A 22,051-nucleotide genomic window follows, 5' to 3' on the forward strand; every position below is an offset into this window, starting at 1 on the left:
GATATATCATCTTTCTTTTAAAAGTAGTAAAAACAAAAAATCATGAATCATTTACATCAGGAAATCGGTGGAAATTTCCACATTTTGTCTTTGTGCCGGTATGTGATGGCGGTGGTGGAGAAATCGGGGAGACTAGGGTGATCAAGAAGTTGCTGCAAAGTCAGCTTTATGATCCTACGACAGAACTTTCTGGAAAGGTCCTTATATAACTACCTTACTTCTCCAATAAAAGGCTGTGTATTTCTTGCCCTTTCACCGATTTTACACTGCCACTTTAAATATAATTGCGGATCAAGGACGAGAAACAACAACAAAAAACCCCTAGGGGTCTGCAAAATAATTAGGGCTGCCTCAGGGAAATCAGAGCGAGGACGGACGCGGGAGCCCCTCTTGCTTCCCACTTCCCCGGGGACACACTCTCAGCCTCCTCCGGGACTCCCTCCCCGCCGGCGGGCTCGCCCCTGCGCCTCCTCCTTCCCTAACACGTGCTCTCCGGAACACTCACTCGGGAGACATCCCACCTCCCGGGGGGCCGGGCTCGGGGGCCGAGCGGACCAATCCTCACGCGTCTTACAGCGTCGTGGCCCGACAACGTTGAGCCGCCCAATCGGAAGGGCCTTACCGCCCGTTTCCCGGAGCCCCGCCCCCTCGCAGCCGAGCCCCCGCCCGCCGGTCTCCTCCCTCCTCCTCCTCCTCCTCCTCCTCCCGTTCGCCCCTCCCCCGCCGCTCGGGAGCGGAGCCTGCGAGACGGAGAAACTGGGGCAGAAGTGAAGATGGCGGCGGCGGTACTGGCGGCGGCGGCGGCGGCTTCTCGCCAGTGACGCGCGGTGCGGGCTCATCTCTCCCCACCTCCCTAGTCCGGACCCCGTCCGCCGCCGGGACCACACCGTCCCCGCAGCCCGCCCCTCTCCGCCCTCCCAGTCGCCCCCTCTCCCGACGCCCGGCTGCCGCTGGCGGCGGCGCGCCCCGTGTCCCGGCCGCCGGCCTTGCACTCCTGCGCGCTGTCGCCGGGGGAGCGGGTGGCGTGTTGATCCGCCCGCCCCGCCGGACCGCGGGGCCGCGGACACACGCCCGGCAGGGAGGTGGCGGCGGCCCCTGCGCATTTGCTTCCCTCCATTTGGGGACTGGGAGGCGGCGGCGGCGGCTGTGGGTTTTGGGAGGGGAAGGGGGTTTGGGGGGGCGGGCGAGAGCGGGAGGGGGCCGTCCTCGGGGGGAGGACGAGAAGGAAGCACCATGACGTCCATCCATTTCGTGGTTCACCCGCTGCCGGGCACCGAGGACCAGCTCAATGACAGGTAATGGGGCCGGCGGGCGGGGGGAGGGGCGCCTCCCCGCCCTCCCCTCCCCCACGGGGCCGCGCCGGGGCAGGCGCCCGTGTTTACGCGCCGGCCGGCCGGCCGGGGGGTCCACATTGCCCCTGGCTAGGCCCCTTCCGGGGCAAACTTCTGGTCCCGGGGGCCCGGGGCCGCGGGGGGAGCGCGGTGTAGACGGGAAAGCGCGCTGCAACCTCCCCCCCGCCCCCCGGTCCCCCTCCGAGGAGCCGCGTTGAACTCCGCGGAGATGGGGGTGGGATCCGGCTCCCGGGGGGGCGGGCTGTAATTACCGCCCGGCCCAGGCCCGAGGAATCCATATTAGTCAAAGTTGAATTGAGACAGACAATGCGGATGGGGGATGGTGGAGGTAAAAAGAGAGGGAAGAGGAGAAGCGGGGCGAGGGGCCCTGGGGTAGGCTCGGCTCGCCCGGGCCCCCGGGAGCTGTGTCCGGTCGGGTGGTCTGGACCAGCCAAGCCTGGAGATCCCGGGGGAGGGGGGAGGCTGATTCCCGGCAGATCGCGGTGGGGGTGGGGGGAGGGAGGAAGCGCCATGATTATTGTTATTATTATTAAATTTGAGCCCCTGCAGTGAGGTTTGCCAGCCTGGGGAGGGGTTGAATTCAGGCGGGGGTGGGTAAGTGGATTGGATTCCCTTTGCTCTCTTTCTTCCGAAACGGTGCTGGCAGCTCCTGCTCCCAGCCCCTGTGGTGCGAGCTTTTTTGTTTCCTTTTTTATTCTAATGATAGTGTTTTCCTGAGTTGTAATTTGACAGCTGAAAACCGTGCGTGGAGTCAAAGGAAAACTCTTACGTTTGCAGTTCGCAGTGCTGCCTTTCTTAACGCGCTGTAAATTTCTGCGATGGGTTTTGCTATGGGCGGAGGAGGAATTAAGATTTTTTTTTTTGTCTTTCATAAGAGGGCTGTTTTGGCCGTGGATTTCTCCCCTTCCCTCCTCCACCGTTCCCTGCCGGTTTAGGATATTGAATTGGCAGGGCCGCATGCTCACAGGGAACGGAGATAAAGCAGGAAAAGTTCCTTCACTGTGGCAAAACAGAGACTCCGAGGAGGTTGAGGGAGGCCTCCATTAAAGCAAGTCTTAGAATCTAGGACTCAGATCTAATGATGGGCTAAATGTTTATAGGGTCAGAAAGGGGGGCGTTTTAAGCCCACGTCTCTCCCAATACTTCGCTGCTCTCTATTTCTTTTGAGTATAGAAGGCCACCTGGACCCAAGTTCAGAAGTTAGCTATTTTTGCTAAGTGACCGGGTGACATAAATTGCATGACGCCCTGTTTGTCATGCGCTTCCCGGAGGGAGAAAGAGGCCTAACTTGCTGCTAAGATATTGGCCTCTGTCCCCAAGTATCTAACCGCCTCAGGTAGGGCGGACAGCTTTTCAATCTGAAAGCTGGAGGCTTGGTTTCTGGCACTGGGTTCGGATTTGTCTAATCTTTGCTGTAGCTATATTGTATTTAACATGTTTGTGAAACTTTTGGAATAGTTTCTGAAAATATTAAGTATTTGGAGTTGTCACATAGTTCCTTTAAATACTGAAATAAATTTTTAAGTCATTTATTTTAACATTTTGTTATGTGATCCTTACTCTGATTTTATTTCGTTAGAGATCTTTTTAAAGACTATTTTGTAAATTTTAGAACCAGGCTAGTAGTGAGGACAGCTCTCCTGTCATTCGTAGAACCAAGTTGGTAGTGCTTGTAATGTACCTTGTAACTGAGAAAATTGCACAGGCAGGAGAGAAGTAGGGCATGTTTTCTATATTAGTCCTAACTTTATACACCAAGAATCCTGACTATGCAATGCCAAAACCTATTTTGCAGTTGTGTTGGGCACTTTGATTCCTTTTTGAGCCTGCCTTTTGCTTTAGCTAGTCTGAGCAATTTACAAGTAATGTATGTTTTTTTAAGCTACCTTTTCTTTTTTGCGCTCCTAGTGTAAACAAGTAATCAGCTTTGTTTCTGATTTCTGTAGTGTCAGTATACAATATTAAGAATATTTAGATCATCTTGAGTTTTCATTTCATGAAGTAAAGACAAGACAAGTTGATTTGATTCAGATCATAAAATGTGTGCCTCAAAGTTGCAAATATTTGAAAAAATAGGAAAAGGCTCTAGGTAAAATTCTAGAGATCTATTGTATCTAGTAAAAATGGCTGGTCTGTTGACATTTATGAAGGCAGCATCTGAGACAGCCATACACCCTAAGTTTTGAAGTAGTTGACTTGTTAGTGGAGCTGTTCTGTGTCTCTCCTCCAAAAGGAAAGATCATCTTTCCATACCTACTTGCAAAGTAATAGGATCAACTTATGTTGCATTGCTTGAGAAAAATCAGTTTCCAAAAGAGATTGATTTTCTGGAAACTTTTAACTAACTAGAACAAGAAGCCCAGAATATTTTTGCCTTCAGATAAAACCTTTACCAAGGTTTAGTAAGTTTTGGTAATAGAAAAGAGTTCTCTACTATAGCTTGATTTTTGTGTGAAAAATGTATCTATGATTGTCACAAATGAAATGATAAATGATAGTTTTGGATGAAAAAGACTGTAAGTAGGTAGACTTTATTCTATACATGAAAGGCAGTGAGATTGGACAGGCAGTATGGTACTGCAAATAAATTGCTCAGTTAAAACTTAGGGCCTCAAAACATCAGTATTTTCTTCTGCACATGTTTTCTTTAAATAGCCACATCCTGTTAAAAGTCAAATATTTTGTTCAGTGAAATATTGTGATGTCTCAAACATCCAAAATGTACTCAGCATTAAAAAAAAGTATCTGATATTTTTCTCTTACTTTGTGTTTTCATACTGGCTAATTCTTGATAGTCTTTGTATATTGGGTTAAAATCTTCAGTTATTGGCCCTGGGAGACCAAATAATGAATAGAGTTGATGATTATAGGTGGGGATGGCTAGGGCAGAGGAGGGGAATTCACAGAGCCTAGGATGTTGGTTATGGCTTCCTGAAGTGATTACAAGGTCCCTGGTGCAGAGTGACTGGCCCTCAGCAAATATTCGTTGTGTTGAATTCAAACCATTCAGTGCTCAGATACTTTTGTGACATTTTGATTTTCTTTCTGGTGAATTTCTTGAGTTAATGCTGTGTTCCTGCTTAAAACATTGTCTCAGAGAAACAGCAAAAACGATTCCATGAACATGGTTCTCATGTTGAGGTTGAGGGGAGAGCTGGAAGTGCCCGCTAACTAAGACCTGGAAAATGTCAAAGAAGTCATGTAGACCAATCTTTTCACTAATGAGCTGCAAAAACAGGCCCAGAGATTTACGGAGTTTATCCAGGGGTACACAGTGAGCTACTGACAGGTCTGACGTTTTAAAGTCCAGGGCTCTTTCCACTATTCCATGTGGCCCATCTTCAGGCGTGTTTTTGCTTTCTGAGGCATCCCAGCCTTAGCCACTTGTCTTATTAGAGTTTTGATTTCCCCTTCCCCTCAACTCCTCCCTCCAGGGCTCCAGATTGACTTTTTCCTTTTGTCAGTGGCTGACCCTCTTAACCCTCTCCTGTTACTAGGTTAGGAGAGGCCTTTTTAGGGTGATGTAGGTATGGCATGACTTGTCCCTGTCCTGAATTACTCCTCGGGATGCAGACTGGTTACAATACAAACCATTTCCCATTGTTTGTCTACATGTGGAATTTTCCTTTGAGCTTTTTGGCATTGTAATGTGTTGCGCAGTCATAAACAGTCTTGGTTGAGATTGTCATGTCAAAAGGGTTTTTCTCTAAGGAGCTTCCCGTTTAGGTGCTGTAGGGCTACAAGGGAAGAGAGTATAGATGGGAGTTTGAAATTTGGAATTTCTAAATCTGGGTTTGTTTCAGCCCTGCTACTTATTAACTGTGTTATGGTAGGTGAGTCATTTAACCACTTAGAACCTCACTCCCTGTCCCTTCTCCTCCCCACCCCCTACACACCTCCGTCTCTAAATCAGGCAGAGTACCCACCTCAAGGTGGGTGCGGAACTGTTGAGATAGTGGGTGGGAAAACACAAATACTATAATGTAGTTTCCGGGGAAAATATTATGAAGAGATGGTTACTTTTAACTACTTTTATGTGTTTATGGTTTCCAAATAGAAAAGCAAGAACTCAGAGAAATTGCCCTAGAATATCCTTAGCAGCAAGTGCAGAATCCAGACTCTCAGTCTTAGATCAGTGGTTCTCAACTGGGTGCAGTTTTGCCCCCCAGATATTTAGCAGTGTTTGGAGACGTTTTTGATTGTCATAGCTGGGGCATTGTTACTGGCCTCTAGTGGCCAGAGGCCAGAGATGCTGCTAAACATCCTCCAGTGCACAGGACTGCCCCCACAACCAAGTATTATCCTGTCCAAAATGTCAGTTGTGCTGAGGTTGAGAAACTCTGTCCTAGATCTTGAATGCATGGATATAGGTGTAAAACTAAATGGAAATGATTTTTATGAAGAAAAATTCGAGCAATAAAAATTGTTAGTCTCAAAACGTGACTATTTACATTGAAATTAGTTAAAATGAAGTGAAATTAACAAGTCAGTTCCTTAGTAATGCTGTCCACATGTCAAGTGCTCTGTGGCCGCGAGTAGCTGGTGGCTGCCATACTGGCCAGTGCAGGTGTAGAACAGTGCCATCGTCCCCGACAGCTCTGCTGGACGGCGTTGATGTGGAAAGTGCATTTTTTGCACAGAGCATGGCATTTAGTAAGTGGCCCTTGTTTTTATTAGAAACTGTTGGGTTTTAAAGACTAAGGCATACACTCACCCTCTGAGTAGGAGTCAGAAAATATGACAGGGATTACGTGGAGCTGAACGAAGGCTGTGGTGGGTAGAAGTTATAGTAGTTGAAAGCTGCCTAAAATTTCAGTGTGCTACACCAAAAACACAAGTAGTAGTCTGTGTGGGATAGAGCATCGCATTGCTAAACCAGCAGGAAATCTCACTCTTTGATTATTGAAGTTGTTACCTAGAAACTATAATACTAGAGTGACTGTCCTGGGAAGGTACAGGTGAGCTTAACTAAAATGATGAAGTGAAGCTGATTAAGGAAGGTAAGGTTAAAGACAGGGTATGAAGTAGCCAAAGGAAAAATTGAAAATCAGAAGAAACAAGGGGGGATCAATTTTATAAATCAAGAAATCAGTGACTAAATTGTAGGCTTAGGAGTAAATAGACACTTGTGAAAGAAATGACACAGTACACAAAAGTACAACTAAGAGTAATGGGATGAACTTAAGAAAGGTTAGGATTTTTCCCTGACAATTAGACTATTTCCTAAATAGTCTCTAAATTGTCTGTTGAATCACTGAAGACTCTGTCAAATTACACTTCAGTAGATCGTAGAGGGTGTATTGAGGGGAGCAATTTTATGTTGCAGGAGGATCTGCTTAGGTCGTCTTCCTCCCTTTTTTATTATGCGTACTTCTAATTAAGAAAACAAACTCCAATTATAGTCTGTGTTTCTGTCATTTTTACACCTTGGCTTCCTGAGCAAATGAAAACAGCCTCCTCTCCTGGCTCACTGTGATTATGAATTGTTGATTTGTTTTTATAACTGAGTTTTAAGTTTTACTCTGAAAATTACTTTTAAGCTTTTTATTATGGAAAGTTTCAAGCATATACAAAAATAGAGATGGTATAATGAACACACCCACGTGCAACAGTTATCACCAATCTCAACATATCAGCTCATGGCCAGTCTGGTTTCAAGCCTCTTCCCTGTTGATTCCCTTCCATCCCATAATTGATATACCTTTAGTGTATTTCTCAAAGGTGAAGACTTTAAAAAAACACACACACCTAAAAAAATCCTTAATATGAAAAGTCAACCTGTTTAGAAATCCTGTTGTCACGTAAATGCTTATTTTTGATTGACAGTTTTGATAATTTTACGTGATAAAACTAATTGGGTTCTAACATGTTACAAAACTTGACATTCTTAAGAAAAAGGGAAAACTTGTTTGGATTGTAGCCTTAGAGGGAGGGGCAGCCTCACACTGGAATCTTAAGGTTCCTTACAGCCTGGTGCTGTCACTTAGCCTCCAGTGTGATAGCATTTTTATCAGCAGTCACTTGTAATGGTTATGTAGTGATGGTAAGATGGGTTCTTAAAATGAAGTGATTTTCTATGGGGCACGTTGAGGAATAACATTAAGTCATGAAAAGTTTGCAACATTCTTCTAAGTTAATATATAGAGGTGAGACTGTTAGTAAATTGAATGTGGCTATTAGAAATTATTGTCTGAGATTGTTCTTCATATTACTTTCTTGATAGAGTCAGTGTAGTGGTAATAAACCCCTTCAAAATGAGAAATATGGTAAATTTTTAGATAACTGCTTTGTGACATTCTCATTTTTGTCAGGATATTAAATAAAGCTTTAAAAATTAATGTTATTTCACGTGAAAATAAAGACAGTGTTTATCTTACCTACATAGCAAAAGTGGTGTTATTTGTTTAGTTTCTGATGGTATCATTCACCTTAATAAAATATTTTCAACTTTCTCTATTCTTAGTTATTTTGTAAATCAGCTTTATTGAAGTATAATTTACATACAGTAAAATTCACCCATTTTAAGTGTACTGTTTGATGAGTTTTGACAAATGTATACAGCTGTGTAACCACCACCACAATCAAGGTATAGGATATTTTCATTATCCCAGAAAGTTCCCTGGTGCACCTTTGCATTCTCAGTCCCTTCCCCCCTTCCCCCCTCCCCTGTCCGTGAAAACCACTGTTCTGCTTTCTCTCACTGTGATTTTGCCTTTTTTAGAATATCATAGAAATGGAATTGTGTGTGGTGTCTTTTACTTAGCACATGTAGCAGTTTTTCTTCTTTTGTATTAATGGTGGTATTTCATGGTTTGGATATACCACAATTTTTTTTTTGTGAGGAGACCAGCCCTGAGCTAACATCTGCCAATCCTCCTCTTTTTCTGCTGAGGAAGACTGGCCCTGGGCTAACATCCGTGCCCATCTTCCTCCACTTTATATGGGACGCCCCCACAGCATGGCTTGTCAAGCAGTGTGTCGGTGCGTGCCCGGGATCCGAACCGGCGAACCCTGTGCCGCCACAGCGGAGCGCGCGCACTTAACGGCTTGCGCCACCGGGCCGGCCCCTATACCACAATTTTTAAATCTGTTTTCTAGTTGATGTAAATTTGGGTGGTTTTTAGTTTCTGGCTATTCCCTAGTCTTTTTTTTTTTTTTTTTAATTTCTTGTTATAAAAAGCATTCTTATAGAAGATCTGGAAAGTACAGAAGATCAATTTAAAAAGTCTAATAGAGCCATCACTGTTAACATTTTCGTGACTTTCTAGTCTGTTTTTTTCCCTATACATGGATTTTTTTTTGTTTTTCTATAGTTGTGATCATCCTGAGTATAATTTTATATATTTCAAATTTTATTGACTTTAATGTTATAATTTTCATAGGAAAAAGCCATTCATAATAAAAAAATTACACTTTTCCTAGTAGCAAAGTTTTGTGTTAATTAAAATATATATTAGTATATATCAAGAGATTATATTTTAGAATTTCATTAGTAATAGTGGTATTCTAGATTGCTAGTTATAAGGATTATGATAGTGTCCAGTCTAGGAAGCACTGTGAATTGCATGAATCAATAGATTTTTATTTCCTTTCCCATCAGCTCAGGCCCCATTTTTGTAGTATAGAAGAAAAAGTTTTGAGAACCTACCATTTCAAGAAATTGGCTCTGGTCCAGCATGTATCTGCTGGTCCAGAATTGAGGCCCCGAGGTGTTCCAGGTCTCTTTATGTGAACTCAAATACCAGGTCTTCCTCACAGACAATCTGAAACTCCAGAGCTGGCCGTTGCATGAGCGTCTCCAGGACCCTTACTTAGGGGCATGGTGGAGATTCATCTGAGTGTTCTTCTGTGAACCCGTTGGCTGCGATGTGAGAAATGGAGGATGATGGGTTTTGTAAAGCCTTAAGAAAAAGCCAAATTTGAGATTAGGAAGTTAATTTGATGAAGAAAGTCAAAAAAGCAGAGACAGTGTGGTAGGGTTATTTTAAGGTCTCAATGATGAGAACAGAGTTTTATATGAAAGGCTTTGGGGGGAGGGGTGGGGTTTGTGCAGTTCATCATCTGTTTTCTTATGTTGTAGGAGTGGCTTTGTTTCCTGTCCAAAGTCATTTGAACCAGTCCAGTTATCCTGTGTCATCATCTGCATATAGAAACCCTGCTTTGTAAAGGAAGCACCAATCAAGTGATTTTTCTTAAACCGCGTACAAATCTAGTTTAAACGTTCATTCTCTAAGTATGCTTATGTTTCTAGTGGTGTTTAAACTTAAGTCTTCATCTCCTAGAAATCCCTTGATGTTTTCCCTAAGTGATTGTGTTTTTCTGCCTCTTAGGTGTTCTGATTATTATATATAGATGGAGAACACTGCGGGAGAGGGAGTCACTGGACGGTGACAGTGACGTGGACAGTGTGACCTTCCGTTTCTGTGGTGGTTCTTTGGGGAGGTATAGGAACTACTTTTGCTTTGCCTCCTGCAGTTGCCAGCAAGGATGAATGCAGATCGCTGTCGCGTGTTCCTCTTGATTCCCGGTCAGGTTCCTGTCACTGCTGAGGGGATGTAGAACGAGGAATGGGTGTCTTCTGTAGGGGAGGTCAGCAGCCCATGGTCTGCAGGTCAGAGCTGACACATGGGCTGATTTTGTTGGCCGCTGCTCATCTTTCTGCTACTTCTGAGAGCTGAGAGCTACTGACAAATACATACAATACCCGCATCCAGAAACAGGAATCAGTGTGCGCTTAGCAGCCACCCATACCATCCTAGAACATTTGTGGTTTCACAAAACTCTGTTGAATGGCAGGGACTCTAGGGCAGTTAGTCTTTCGCTTTTCTTCCCTGGGGCCTCTTGACTCCTTAGAAAACTCTTTGGGAATATAAAAAGCCTTTTCACTTGACATGAAGATTCAGTCATTCTTTGGTGAATTCTAGGACATTCTTTTTTTTTTTTTTAAATCTAGATAACATTGGTTTATAACATTATATAAATTTCAGGTGTACATCATTATATTTCGATTTCTGTGTAGATTACATCATGTTCACCACCCAAAGACTAATTACCATCCATCACCACACACATGTGCCCTATTACTCCTTCCACCCTCCTCCCTCCCCCCTTCCCCGCTGGTAACCACCAGTCTATTCTCTGTCTATGTGTTTGTTGTTGTTGTTGCTTTTGTCTTCTACTTATGAGTGAAATCATACGGTATTTGACTTTCTCCTTTCTCCTTCTGACTTCCCTCAAGGGCCATCCATGTTGTCGCATAGAACGTTCTTGAGGGGTGATAGCATTTGATTTTGGGCATGATATGTTTAAACCATTTATTTTTAAATAGAAGGTTTTTCTGACAATAATGTTGAAGTTTTATAAGAGTAGTAGAACTTAACCAAATAGCAGTAAAATCATTTGTGGTGGCTTTTCCTGATTAAGAGGTTCTTTGATTTAAAGTAGTGTTTCTCATAGTGTCTCAATGGACCACCATCATCAGGAGCACAAAAGCTTGAGGATCACTGTATAAAAGGCTCTCACCCACATTTTTTTATCTTAAAATTGATTGATGACAGCAAGTAGGGCCAAGCTTGCCAATTCCTCACTGCCCGCAGCCATCCTTTCCCTAAAGGTTCTGTAGCTGTCTGTTTGAGAATAGGGTATTTTCCTTGAAACTAGAGTAATTTGTGTGTTTTTGCTTTTTTGTTTTACAAATGAAATTTTAAAAATTCGGGTTAAGTTACATAAATATTGGTCCTCCCTAGAACTGTAAGACACTGAGTGGATAGCTTTTTAAAACACACGTCAGTGCTCAGAGGGTTACAGTCTAGTTGGGGGCATGAAGCTGATCCACAGACCAGTGGCAGACTGTGCGAGCCTGGTGGAAGAGGTAGTCGCGTTTGGCCTGGGTAAATATTTGCCATGCTGTTGCCTGCATAGAGTTTGAGAACGCTGTTAGATTAGTTTTCCTTGTTCAGTAAATATGTGCTTCTCAAACACCGCGTTAGGCCAGGGGTGGCTGCTGTGTTTCACTTGCTGCACCAGCCCTTCCTGGAACTTAGGGTTGAGAAGTAGTTGGAACTTTTTATGGCTCATTGGGAAGGTTTGGAGAAGAGTGAGGTGATAGATTAGTGGGCCCAGGGAGTGGCATCAGGAGGGAGTGCCATGCATTTTTTTAACTTTACTTTGAAATAATTATAGACTCACAAGAAGTTGCAAAAATAGTGCAGAGAGGTCCTATGTCCCCATAACCCAGCTTCCTCCAGTGGTAACATCTTGATTGTGCTGAGTATTTTTGACATCGTTGTCAAAGTACTGGAGATGGAAAGGAGCGTTTTCCCCGTATGTGGTTTCAAAAATTTATCTGTTAGGATAACATGGGTCAGAAGACACAAATTTAAAGAAAACTTGGTGTTCTTAGATGATTTTGAATTGATGAGATATATACTAGGCAGTGATTGAGTTTTTAGTCAGTCTGTCTTTGATATGATGGTGAATAGAATATAAATTGGAGGAAGTTGTTGGTCAGGGATTTGTGTGTGTGTGTCTGTCTGACACTAACTGGCCATGTGACCATGAATAAATGACATAACTCGCATTTGTAAAGTGAGAGAATTGGGCCAGATCATTTGGGTTTTTCCCACTCTGATTTCTATGCTCTTAGGATTGTGGTAGGGAAAAAGGTTTTTGTATTGTAAAGTGGCTCAGAGGGAGAAAGAACTGTGAGTGTATGGTTGTCCGTGATTTCTTTTCTTAAATTTTGTTGATAAATGGAAAAAGTGAACAAGGAAAATGGGAAAATAAATTTTAGTTTTACTCAATTCAGTGAGTATTTTGCCAACTGAATTATGTATATCGGGATACAAAGATGATGGCCTCTGCCCTCATGGATCTTTCAATTTAATGGGGAGACAGACTTGTAAATAAAGAATTAAGTGCTGATAGATAATATAAATGACAGGGAAGAAGGATCTGATGATTAAACCTGGTGCTTACGAAGGGCTTTGAAGACAAGGTTGCAGAGTGTTCACTTGAGCCGAAGGAATTTTCATTTACAGGCATTGAAGATACTGTTAGCAACCAGGGGTTCATCATAGGTCCCTGTATTTGATATTGATAATGAGAGTTTTAATAATAGTCCAGAACTCTTGCACTGTATGAGGACGGTTTACATATAGACAGTGATTTTTTGTTCCTTTGCTTTTTCTTTGCGAAAGATACTGTCTCTGGATAAGAAGACAAGAAGATAATGGCCCATCAGAATGTGAAAACAGGTTGCTTCATCCTAATGCTTTGACTTAGTGCTGGAAGAGATTGTATTAGGAGTTGGCAAGGAGGGGAGAGGGGTCACTTGAAGAGTTTATGGGGACTCTGTTCTTCTTTCTGTTTACTCATTATGTACAGGCTGGGATTGACCCTGTGGCCACCTTGAATGCTGCCAGGAGAGTGGTGACGTAGCACAGAGACACTTAAAATGAGACTAAGTGTCCTCTGACTCTTTCATTGTTACTGTCTTTGTTTAAAATACTTAATTTCATATAATGCACTGCCAGTAAATATTTCAAGGTTGTTTATGGTTATAGATACTCATGTGATATAACTATTTTAATGGATATAGAATTTCATATCAGATTTAGTCTTCTAAGACCCTGAGATGAGATGAAATAGTCAAAAATACATTTCTGAATTCAGATGTAGCTGCTTAATCCTTTAAGTTTTGTAATAAATTTTTATCTTCGGAAGGTTTGTTTTATGATATTGATATTCATTATCAAGTATTACAATTCTTACAGAAGTTGGGAGTGTTTCTGTGTGTCTGCAGGATTTTGTGTACCATAGCCAGGTCCTGCTGGGGAGCGAGCTGAGGACTGGAAAGACACTAGATCCGGATTTAGGAGCTTGATGCTTCTGCTCACCAGTTGTGTAATTGTGGGCAAGTCACTTCCCTGCAGCGAGTCTTAGTTGAGTCATTTGTAAGATGAGGGGTGTATTTGATATCTGAAAGTTCCTTTCAGCTTTGAATCGGTGTGACTCTAGGCCTGTAGATACTGTTTCTTGAGTTGTATTTGATGTATGTTGGTCAGCTTTGCCGTTTTCAGATTTGATTTTTATTTCCTACCTCAGACCTGCGCTTCTACCCTTTTGTACTCGTTCTAGTGGGTATTCAGAAGCAGTGGACATTCTAAACTCTTATCACCTTGTTGGTTTAACTGGAGGGGAGCTCTTAAAAACCAGCCCAACTCTTCCTGTATTTTTTTTTTTTTAATTTTAAACTGCTAGGGGTGATGTATTTAATTTGACATGAATGAATTTAGTACAACTATATTATCTTTTAATTATGCTTTCCATATAAATTTAATGAGGGAAGGTTCCGTGTAGCAAAAGCCTATTTGAAATAATGTGTGATAAAGCGAAAGCATATTGACAGCGTGTCACCTCCTGGGGTTGGGGGTGTTTGCTCACCTCTGATCTCTAGTGGGTTGAGACTGACTGTTCTCTTCTGGAAGGCTGTTTAGTAGGTCCTAGTGCTGCCAGGTGCTCAATGGGAATTTATCTTCTCTTTTCCAGGATACCTATTATCATTCTGTGCGTTAGGCTGTAGTAATTGCTGTTACGTTTTGACTTGAGTAGACTGCAGGTTTATTAGACTTCGACTGCTGAGCAGAAAGTCATTTTTGAGATGTTCAAAATTTACACCAAGGAGGATTTTAGGATTTTTGTATTTTACAGCTGAGGAAATTGAGGGCTGGAGTACCCAGATGATTAGTTAAGTGGCAAAGACTAGACTCTGCAGTAACTCAGCTTTATTGCTTTTCCTTTTCTTTTTGAAACGGGCGTGGGAAGTTACTTGTTTTTATGATACACACATATATTAATATATATATAAATGCAATTAAATACTAACATGTACACATACACTATGTGTGTGTGTGTGTGTGTGTGTATAGTGTGCCATTAAAATAATATCATTCAATTCAGCAAATGTTCGGGGGCTTCTGCTACGTGTGAGTTGTAGTCTTAGGTGTGTGGTGGTGGAGCTTAGTGTATGGGAAAGACAGGCCATTACAGGGCAGTATGATGAGCACAGTGAAAGAGGAAGTTCAGGATTCTTCGCCGGAGGCACATAGCTGAGTCTTGCAAAGAAGGAAAGCTTACTGAAAGAAGAGATGTTTACAGTACCCCCCACCCCCTTATGTGCAGGGATACGTTCCAAGACCCCCAGTGGATGCCTAAAACCACAGATAGTACCAAACTCGAGATATACTATGTTTTCTCCTGTACATACATAACTATGATAAAGTTTAATTTATAAATTAGGCGCAGTAAGAGATTAACAGCAATAACTAATAATAAAATAGAACAGTTATAACAATATAGTAAAAGCGTAGGACTTAGCAACCTCAGCATATGATTTTTTTCTTTTCCTCTTAAATCGACACCTTTCACCTTTTCACTTAAAGGAAGCACTTTATGTCTTCTCGTTGGCATCTGAATTGCCAGCATCACTACTCTTGCGCTTTGGGGACGTGGTTAAGTAAAATAAGGGTTACTTGAACACAAGCACTGCAATACTATGACAGTTGATCTGGTAACAGAGAGGGCTACAAGGTGACTAATGGGAGGGTAGTGGATACAGCGTGGATATGCTGGACAAAGGGATGATTCACGTCCTGGATGGGACGGAGCAGGAGGGCACGAGATTTCATCATGCTACTCAGAATGGTGTGCAATTTAAAACTTATGAATTGTTTATTTCTGGAATTTTCCATTTAATATTTTCGGACTGTGGTGACCACAGGTAACTAAAACCGCGGATAAGGGGAGACTACTGTAAAAGGAGGATCAGGATTCTGAATAGGAGGTAGGCTGAGGGGCTGGTGGGGGAGCTGTATGATGCAGGACAGGGCGTTGAGGACTGGAAGAGCTTTCTAGGCAAAAGGAACAGCATGTGTGAAGACCCTAACTAAGGTGAGAGAGTGCAGTACATTTGAGGAATTAAAAGAAGCCCAGAGTGCTTGTAGTAACAAGTATATAGGGTTTCAAATCAGTTGAATAGTTTTCTTGTAGAAAAGGATACCCTGTGAACTATCTTTAGTAATGAGCTTGGTATTATCTTGAAAAAATAAATTTGATGTGCTGGGTCATATGTTGGCTGTGACTGGTTAATTTAGTGGGTTAGAGTTAAAGTAACTGAGCCAGTGCAATAAAGGGTGTGAATTCTATCTCAGTTTAGGCCAGTTGCTTGATTTTATGGCTACAAATAGCATCCTTCACCTCTGTCCAGCCAAGTTCTTAGTGTTTGCTATTGTTAATGAGGACGAACAAGCTTGGATGGATGGTTCAGTTCAAATGCCTCATTGCTGTTGGGAAAACACTGTAAATCCTGCGGATGGGCCAGTAATATCACGGAGATGAATAAAAGGTGGAGTGTTTGTCTATCTAAGAGATAAAACAGTCTATGGTCTTAACCATGTAAAGACAAAAGTTTTATAAGTGATGAAAGAAAATGACAGTGAACTTGTTTCTGGGTTATGGATAATTACTTTTGATGTCTTCCACTATGTTTCAGTATTTTAATATATTTCTATATGAGTATGTTATTATTATTATTATTATTATTATTATTATTATTTTGTGAGGAGATCAGCCCTGTGCTAACATCTGCCAATCCTTCTCTTTTTTTGCTGAGGAAGACTGGCCCTGGGCTAACATCCGTGCCCATCTTCCTCCACTTTATATGGGACGCCGCCACAGCATGGCTTGCCAAGCAGTATGTTGGTGCGCGCCCGGGATCCGAACCGGCAAACCCCGGGCTGCCGGAGCAGAGCGTGCGCACTTAACCGCTTGCGCCACTGGGCCGGCCCTATGTTATTATTTTAATAATAGAAAAAGAATAAATCCTTAGGAAAGTGTTTTAGTTTAGTTATTCACCTAAGACAAGAACATGAAAAGCATTGAGTAAAGAATACTGACTTAATTTCATTAAAATTTTTTTTCTGTAGAAACTTCTTACAGGAAATATAATTCTTTGTGTAAAACTGAGGATGATTCTGTAAATAGGTTTATTATTTTTAAAAATTTATTTTGAGCTTTGATATTGAACAAGGCCCATTAGGATGAGATATATGTTCTTAATTTCTGACTTGAGCTTACAGAATATTTGTTCACAGCTCTGCCCCAAAGAAATGGTGTGTAATGAAAGCCTTTTGGATTTTGGACAAGAATTTACCATTTCTGTTGTACATTCAGAGTTCACCCAGGGAGAAGACAGCTTGTAAAAATAATTGTGGTAAAATTTAAGTACTTCTTTTTTTTTAGTAAGTTGACCAGAATTTTCATCATGACTTAAATATAAATGAACATTGCCAGAAAGCCAAAATTCGACTTAAAGTTCCATTAATTTATTCATTGTTAGTCCACAAATATTTATTGAGGGCTAGTTTTGGGCCAGACACTTGGGCTACATCAGTGAACAGAAGAGGCAAAAATGCCTGCCCTTGTGGGGCTTACGTTCTAGTGACATGCTTTTTGCTTGTTAGTAATTATGAAACACTTTTTTTGAAAAGTGTGGTTTTTATTTCCATATGTTTCATCTATTTAAAATGTGTTCTTATTAAAAATTGTAATGAGTTAGAGATGATGCCCAAGCCCACTGATATTCTTTGTAATATCCCTAAATGGTTTGTTAAACATTCTCATTGTAGTGCAGGGCGACTCGTTAAACTTGCCCTTCCTCAGTGTGAGCCTGTGAGTGCCATCAGGAGAGCTGAGAGGTGACCTCTCTGAAGACAGGCTCATTGTGGTCTTTGCATTCCTAGGATCTGACCTAATATATTTTAGTACATTTTTTTATTAAATTAATTTGAACTTCAAAAGTAAGTAAAATAATTTATTTTAATAAAAATTAGTTCTTAGAACTATATTCCAATCTTTAGAAGAAGGAATGAATTAAGTGTTTGGATTTTTTTGGCATGTACTATTCCAGTATAACATTGAAAGATACCACAGTCTAACTTCACTTGACTTTTTTCTCCCCTCTATATTTTATGTAGGAGGCCTTTCTTAAATCTTGGTCCTTGACTCTGTGTATGTGTGTGTGTATGTATTTTTGGTAAGGTTGGTTTTTTTTTTCCCCCTAACATTCTATAGTAAACTTTTTCAAGCATGCAGAAAAATTGAAAGAATGAACAATGAATTATCTGGTTATCCACCTTCTAGATTCAATAATTGTTAGGATTTTGCCAAATTTGCAAAATATACATGTATATGTAATTAACTTTGTTGAACTATTTGGAAGTTGCAGTCATCATAATGCTTTGTCCTTAAATACGTGTGCTTGCATCTCCTAAGAATCTGGACCTTCCGCACAACCACCACAGCGTTATCACACCTTAGAAAATTACCAAGAATGCCTCAATGCCATCCAATAGCCAGTGTATATTCACTTTTTTCCACTTGTCCTCAAAATGTCTTAAATAATGGCTGAGTTTTTCAAACCAGAATTCAGTCAAGCGTTTGGCTTCATTTGAATTTTGTCATGGAGTCATTTTTACAAAAATATTTGCAGTTTTTCCAAGGGCCACACATAATCATTGAAATATGAAATTTTTTAATTTGAAAGCACAATTGTGTCATTGTTTTTAATTTTCATGAACTTTTAATTGGTCTGTGTATATAATTTTCATTTGTCAGTGGTGTGTGTGTTTTGATGAATTTTCCAGTACTGCTCTTTCTAGAGCTTGCAGAATCTTGCATCTTTTGCAAGCTTTGCAGTTTCACTGTGTGTGTATTTTGCATTGGATTACATTGTATTAGCAGATAACATCCTATAATCAACAACATCTTGACTCCAAAAGGTGTGGAAGTGATAGGCCAGGCTGTGCACTTGTTAAAGGTGCAGAGATGTTTGAAGACCATTTTAATAAGAGATCAGTGGCTGGTGCAGGTTTTGGCCTTGTCCGCTTTTGTTTCCTTTTGCAGTTTTCTGACTGCAGGGATGAGGAAATGAGAACATTCTATCAGTGTATGTTTCCTGGTGTGATCGACGGGAAGTTGGGCAGTCACTAGAGAATATAGAAGTGTGAGGTTTTGTTGATGTTACATAAAGATTGGCTTTTATTTTGAGCAAAGATTTACTATTCAGATGAATCAAAGGTTAAATAGATTTGTAAATAAGATAACTTGGAATAAATGTTTAAGGAAGTTCACAGGTATAGGTAATACAAAGTTTTGTTTTTTAAACTTAGCACAGTTACAGGAAGATATCAAAGATGAAGTATAACTGAGGCTTTATTCATATACCAGTGGAACTAGGACCAAAGAAAACGTTGAGGTTTTCTTTGATCATTCTGGTTTTTTATTGCTGTCTACACTTAATGGTGTAAAACAACAATCCTTTATGATGATTATTTCTGGGGATTGGCGGTACTCAGCTAGGTGCTTCTTACCCTAGGTTTCTTACGCAGTTACAGTCAAATGGTAGCCGAGTCATCCAGAAGACTCAGTGGGGATCTGGAACAGCTGAGGTTCCTCAGGCATCTCTCGCTCTGGGTGGTCTCTCTGGGTGGTCTCTGCAGCAGGGAGCCTTTGAGGTAGCTAGACTTCTTACGTGGCAGCTCAGAGTTTCAAAGGCCTGTGTCCCGAGAAAGAGAGCCAGGCTGGAGTGCCTTTTTATGACACAGCCTCAGAAATCATGCAGACTTGCTTCTGCCTCATTCCTTCTCAAGTAGCAAGTCATTAGACCCATATTCAAGGGGAGATGATTACTCTACCTCTCAATGGGAGGAATGTTAAAGAATTTATAGATTTTTTTTTTCTTTTTTTGTGAGGAAGACTAGCCCTGAGCTAACATCCGATGCCAATCCTCCTCTTTTTGCTGTGGAAGATTGGCCCTGGGCTAACATCTGTGACCATCCTCCTCTACTTTATATGGGACGCCGCCACAGCGTGGCTTGACAAGCAGTGCGTCACTGCATGCCTGGGATCCAAACCTGGGAACTTCGGGCCACCGAAGCGGAGTGCATGCACTCAACTGCTACGCCAGTGGGCTGGCCTCTATAGATTTTTTTTTAAATCACCACAACCATTAAAAAAATGATAAACTACTAGTAAAGTATAAGTATTCACAAGGAGATTTGGGTACCATGAAAGTTTTAGAAAAGATTGATATCGTGTATTTGAAAATAGAAGCAATGAAGACGACATTTATGGCACTGGACATAATGCATTTTGTGGAAGTAGTGACTATTAATGAACATAGTATTTCCACACAGAAGTATTAACATTGACAGTTCAACAGCTTAACATCACAGAGGCCCCCAGTAGCATCCAGGTCAGAATCACAAAGGAAGTCAATATAAATGTGTTTTCTTTGACATCACTGGTATTACTCATACAATCAGGTGGTTGGTTGGGTGCATTATTTAGAAAATGTGAAACATTTGATATATTCTGAGACTTAAAGATTGAAATGTGGGCTAGTGATTAGTTCTTTACTGTGACGGCTCAGACTTGCAGGGTGTTGCTTCCTGTGAAACAGAATTTTCTTTGGTCAACTACTACTTAGCTTCATCACCATTTGATTAGTCAGTTTTAGGACTCAATGTTTTCTGTTTCCAGAGACACATCTGCCCTGAAATGACTAGGTTTTGCTGCTGAGTCTGTTTATTTTAATAATCATTTGCATGCCTACTGTGTGCCAGGCATTGTACTAGCACTGGCTATGTAGTGGCATTCAGAAGAAACCTTACAGCTGATTCCAAAAGGAGAGTTCCAGAAATCTTTTGGACAAGGTCACTAGTGTTGAAATGTATGTGTAGCTTACCAGTATGATTAATATGAGGATGACATCTATTTGCATGTCAAGTTTGTTAGAAATAGGCCTTATTATTTTATAGCTTTGCCTAAGGTAGTATTTTGATATTATTTGTGGTCAATTTTAAAGGTATATTAGTCATGTGTAATTTTTCCTGGTGTTTTACAGTTTTTATCAAATGGAATATGGGATGAAATTGCAGCATCTTTTGTGTGAATGTGAAAAAGAAAGACCCTGTATTTATTTTGTCCATACAGTACCTTTTGTTGTTTTGTCTGTTTCTAATCAAAAGAGGCCTTATTGTTGCAGTTAGAAAATGAGGATGTGGGACTGGACAGTGTCTAAGGGCCTTCTCAAGTCTACACTCCAAGCCGGGGAGAGAGTGGGTAGAAGTTCTGGAAGGTAACGATGGTAGGAGGTGACAGTGAAGTGCTAATTTAAGTTGAATCATATTTTGGACTTTCTGGGAGCCAAGACAAAAAGCAATGACTAAAAAATTACACTGCTTTATTATGTTATATCAGAGAGAAACTTTCCTCATCATGCTCTGAGATAAATTTTTAGTGACTCTTTTACATTTAGAGATATTAAAAAGCCCAGTGGACAACGAGTTTTATAATTGACACAGAAGTTTTCTTTATGTGACTGCGTTGAGCACTCGTAAAAACTGAAGTTAAAATGTAAGTCCTTGTTTTGTGGAGGCTGCTCTTTGGGGATTGAGGAGTGTAACTTTCTGTGTTAGAATTAATAATGTTTAGAGGCTGATCCTGTAAATCATGAGGTTTGCTCATTTTAAACATTGTTTTTAGCGTTATTACTCCTTAGCATGTACGAAGCACTGTATTTTCCACTATCTCATTTAACACCTGGCGGCACTGTTGTGGAGGAAATTTGAGTTGAAGGACATTGAGTGTGGTTCCCAGGCTGTGGAGTGGTAGGTCTCTGAGCACAGACCCTTAGTTATTAAGTCTCATGAACAGGCTCTGCTGCTGAGGCTCATGGGTACTTTTATGTGAACCAAAGTTTTAAACATGTGTAGATAAAATATCATGGTAAAGGACTATGCTCTAGCCTTTAAAAGCAGTAATTAACTATCTTGTGCCTACATGAATACAGTTTTTTTATTGCTTTAAAATTTTGGTCTCTTTGCAGAGGACAGGATTGTCGCCATGCATCTTGTCTTCCCTCTTGCCTAGGGTTTGATAGAGAAGGGGGACCATGTATAAAGTGATGCATAGTTTCCACGCTCAGTTGAGTGTTGTAGAAAGTAGGACCATTGTTCATTTCTGAAGCCAGTATGCCAGTACTTACTTATTAAGCTCTCCTGCACTCCCCATCCTGACATGCTAGAGTGTGAGATGGTGGGCTGGGGACACATTAGAATCATTACTGCTGTGACACTGAATTGTTTCTGTGACACTGAATTGTTTCTATCCTTTATGTGCTGTTTGGGTAAGAAGGTGGTGAACAGTTTGTCTCTGGTTTTGTAGAATATGCTAGTATCTCTAGTCAATCTGTGCAGTATCTACAGTGTACTAAATACCCAGGTGTGAAAAAAGTTAATAGGTCATATCCTCAAGATTCTTACTCTGTAGTTGGGAAAATAAAATAGAAATGTAAAAAGTAGAACAGCAGTACCAGAGACAACAGTTCAAAGCAGTAAATGATTAATTGCGAAGTTGAATAGCATTGATGAGAAGTTCTAGAGGAGGTCAAAAGAGGAAGTGCCTACTGGACTGTAGTATCTTAATTATAGTTTTTGTAGATATTTGATATGTAACTTGGGTAGGATAGAGGCAATTTTAAATGTAATTTGGATAAGTTGAGATAACCAGGATTTTAATAGATGCGTATGAACTGAGAAGTACAGTTTTATCCATGAACGTGAACTGCAGTTATGTCT

General features: G+C 41.2%; 1 protein-coding gene across 2 annotated transcripts in view; it reads left to right on the top strand.

Moving 5' to 3' along the window:
• Positions 1–1,195: 1,195 nt before the first annotated feature.
• Positions 1,196–22,051, top strand: part of UBR5 (ubiquitin protein ligase E3 component n-recognin 5) — a 122,375-nt gene continuing 101,519 nt past the window's right edge. For both annotated transcript variants that reach the window (XM_087447566.1, XM_004431228.3), the window contains exon 1: positions 1,196–1,295. In XM_087447566.1, coding sequence (XP_087303692.1) covers positions 1,234–1,295 — 62 coding nt within the window. In that variant the 5' untranslated portion in view covers positions 1,196–1,233. The remainder of the gene's footprint in view (positions 1,296–22,051) is intronic.

Source organism: Ceratotherium simum, chromosome 23 (genome assembly GCF_057802395.1).
Source record: "Ceratotherium simum simum isolate JZ-2026a chromosome 23, ASM5780239v1, whole genome shotgun sequence".
Classification (NCBI taxonomy): domain Eukaryota; kingdom Metazoa; phylum Chordata; class Mammalia; order Perissodactyla; family Rhinocerotidae; genus Ceratotherium; species Ceratotherium simum.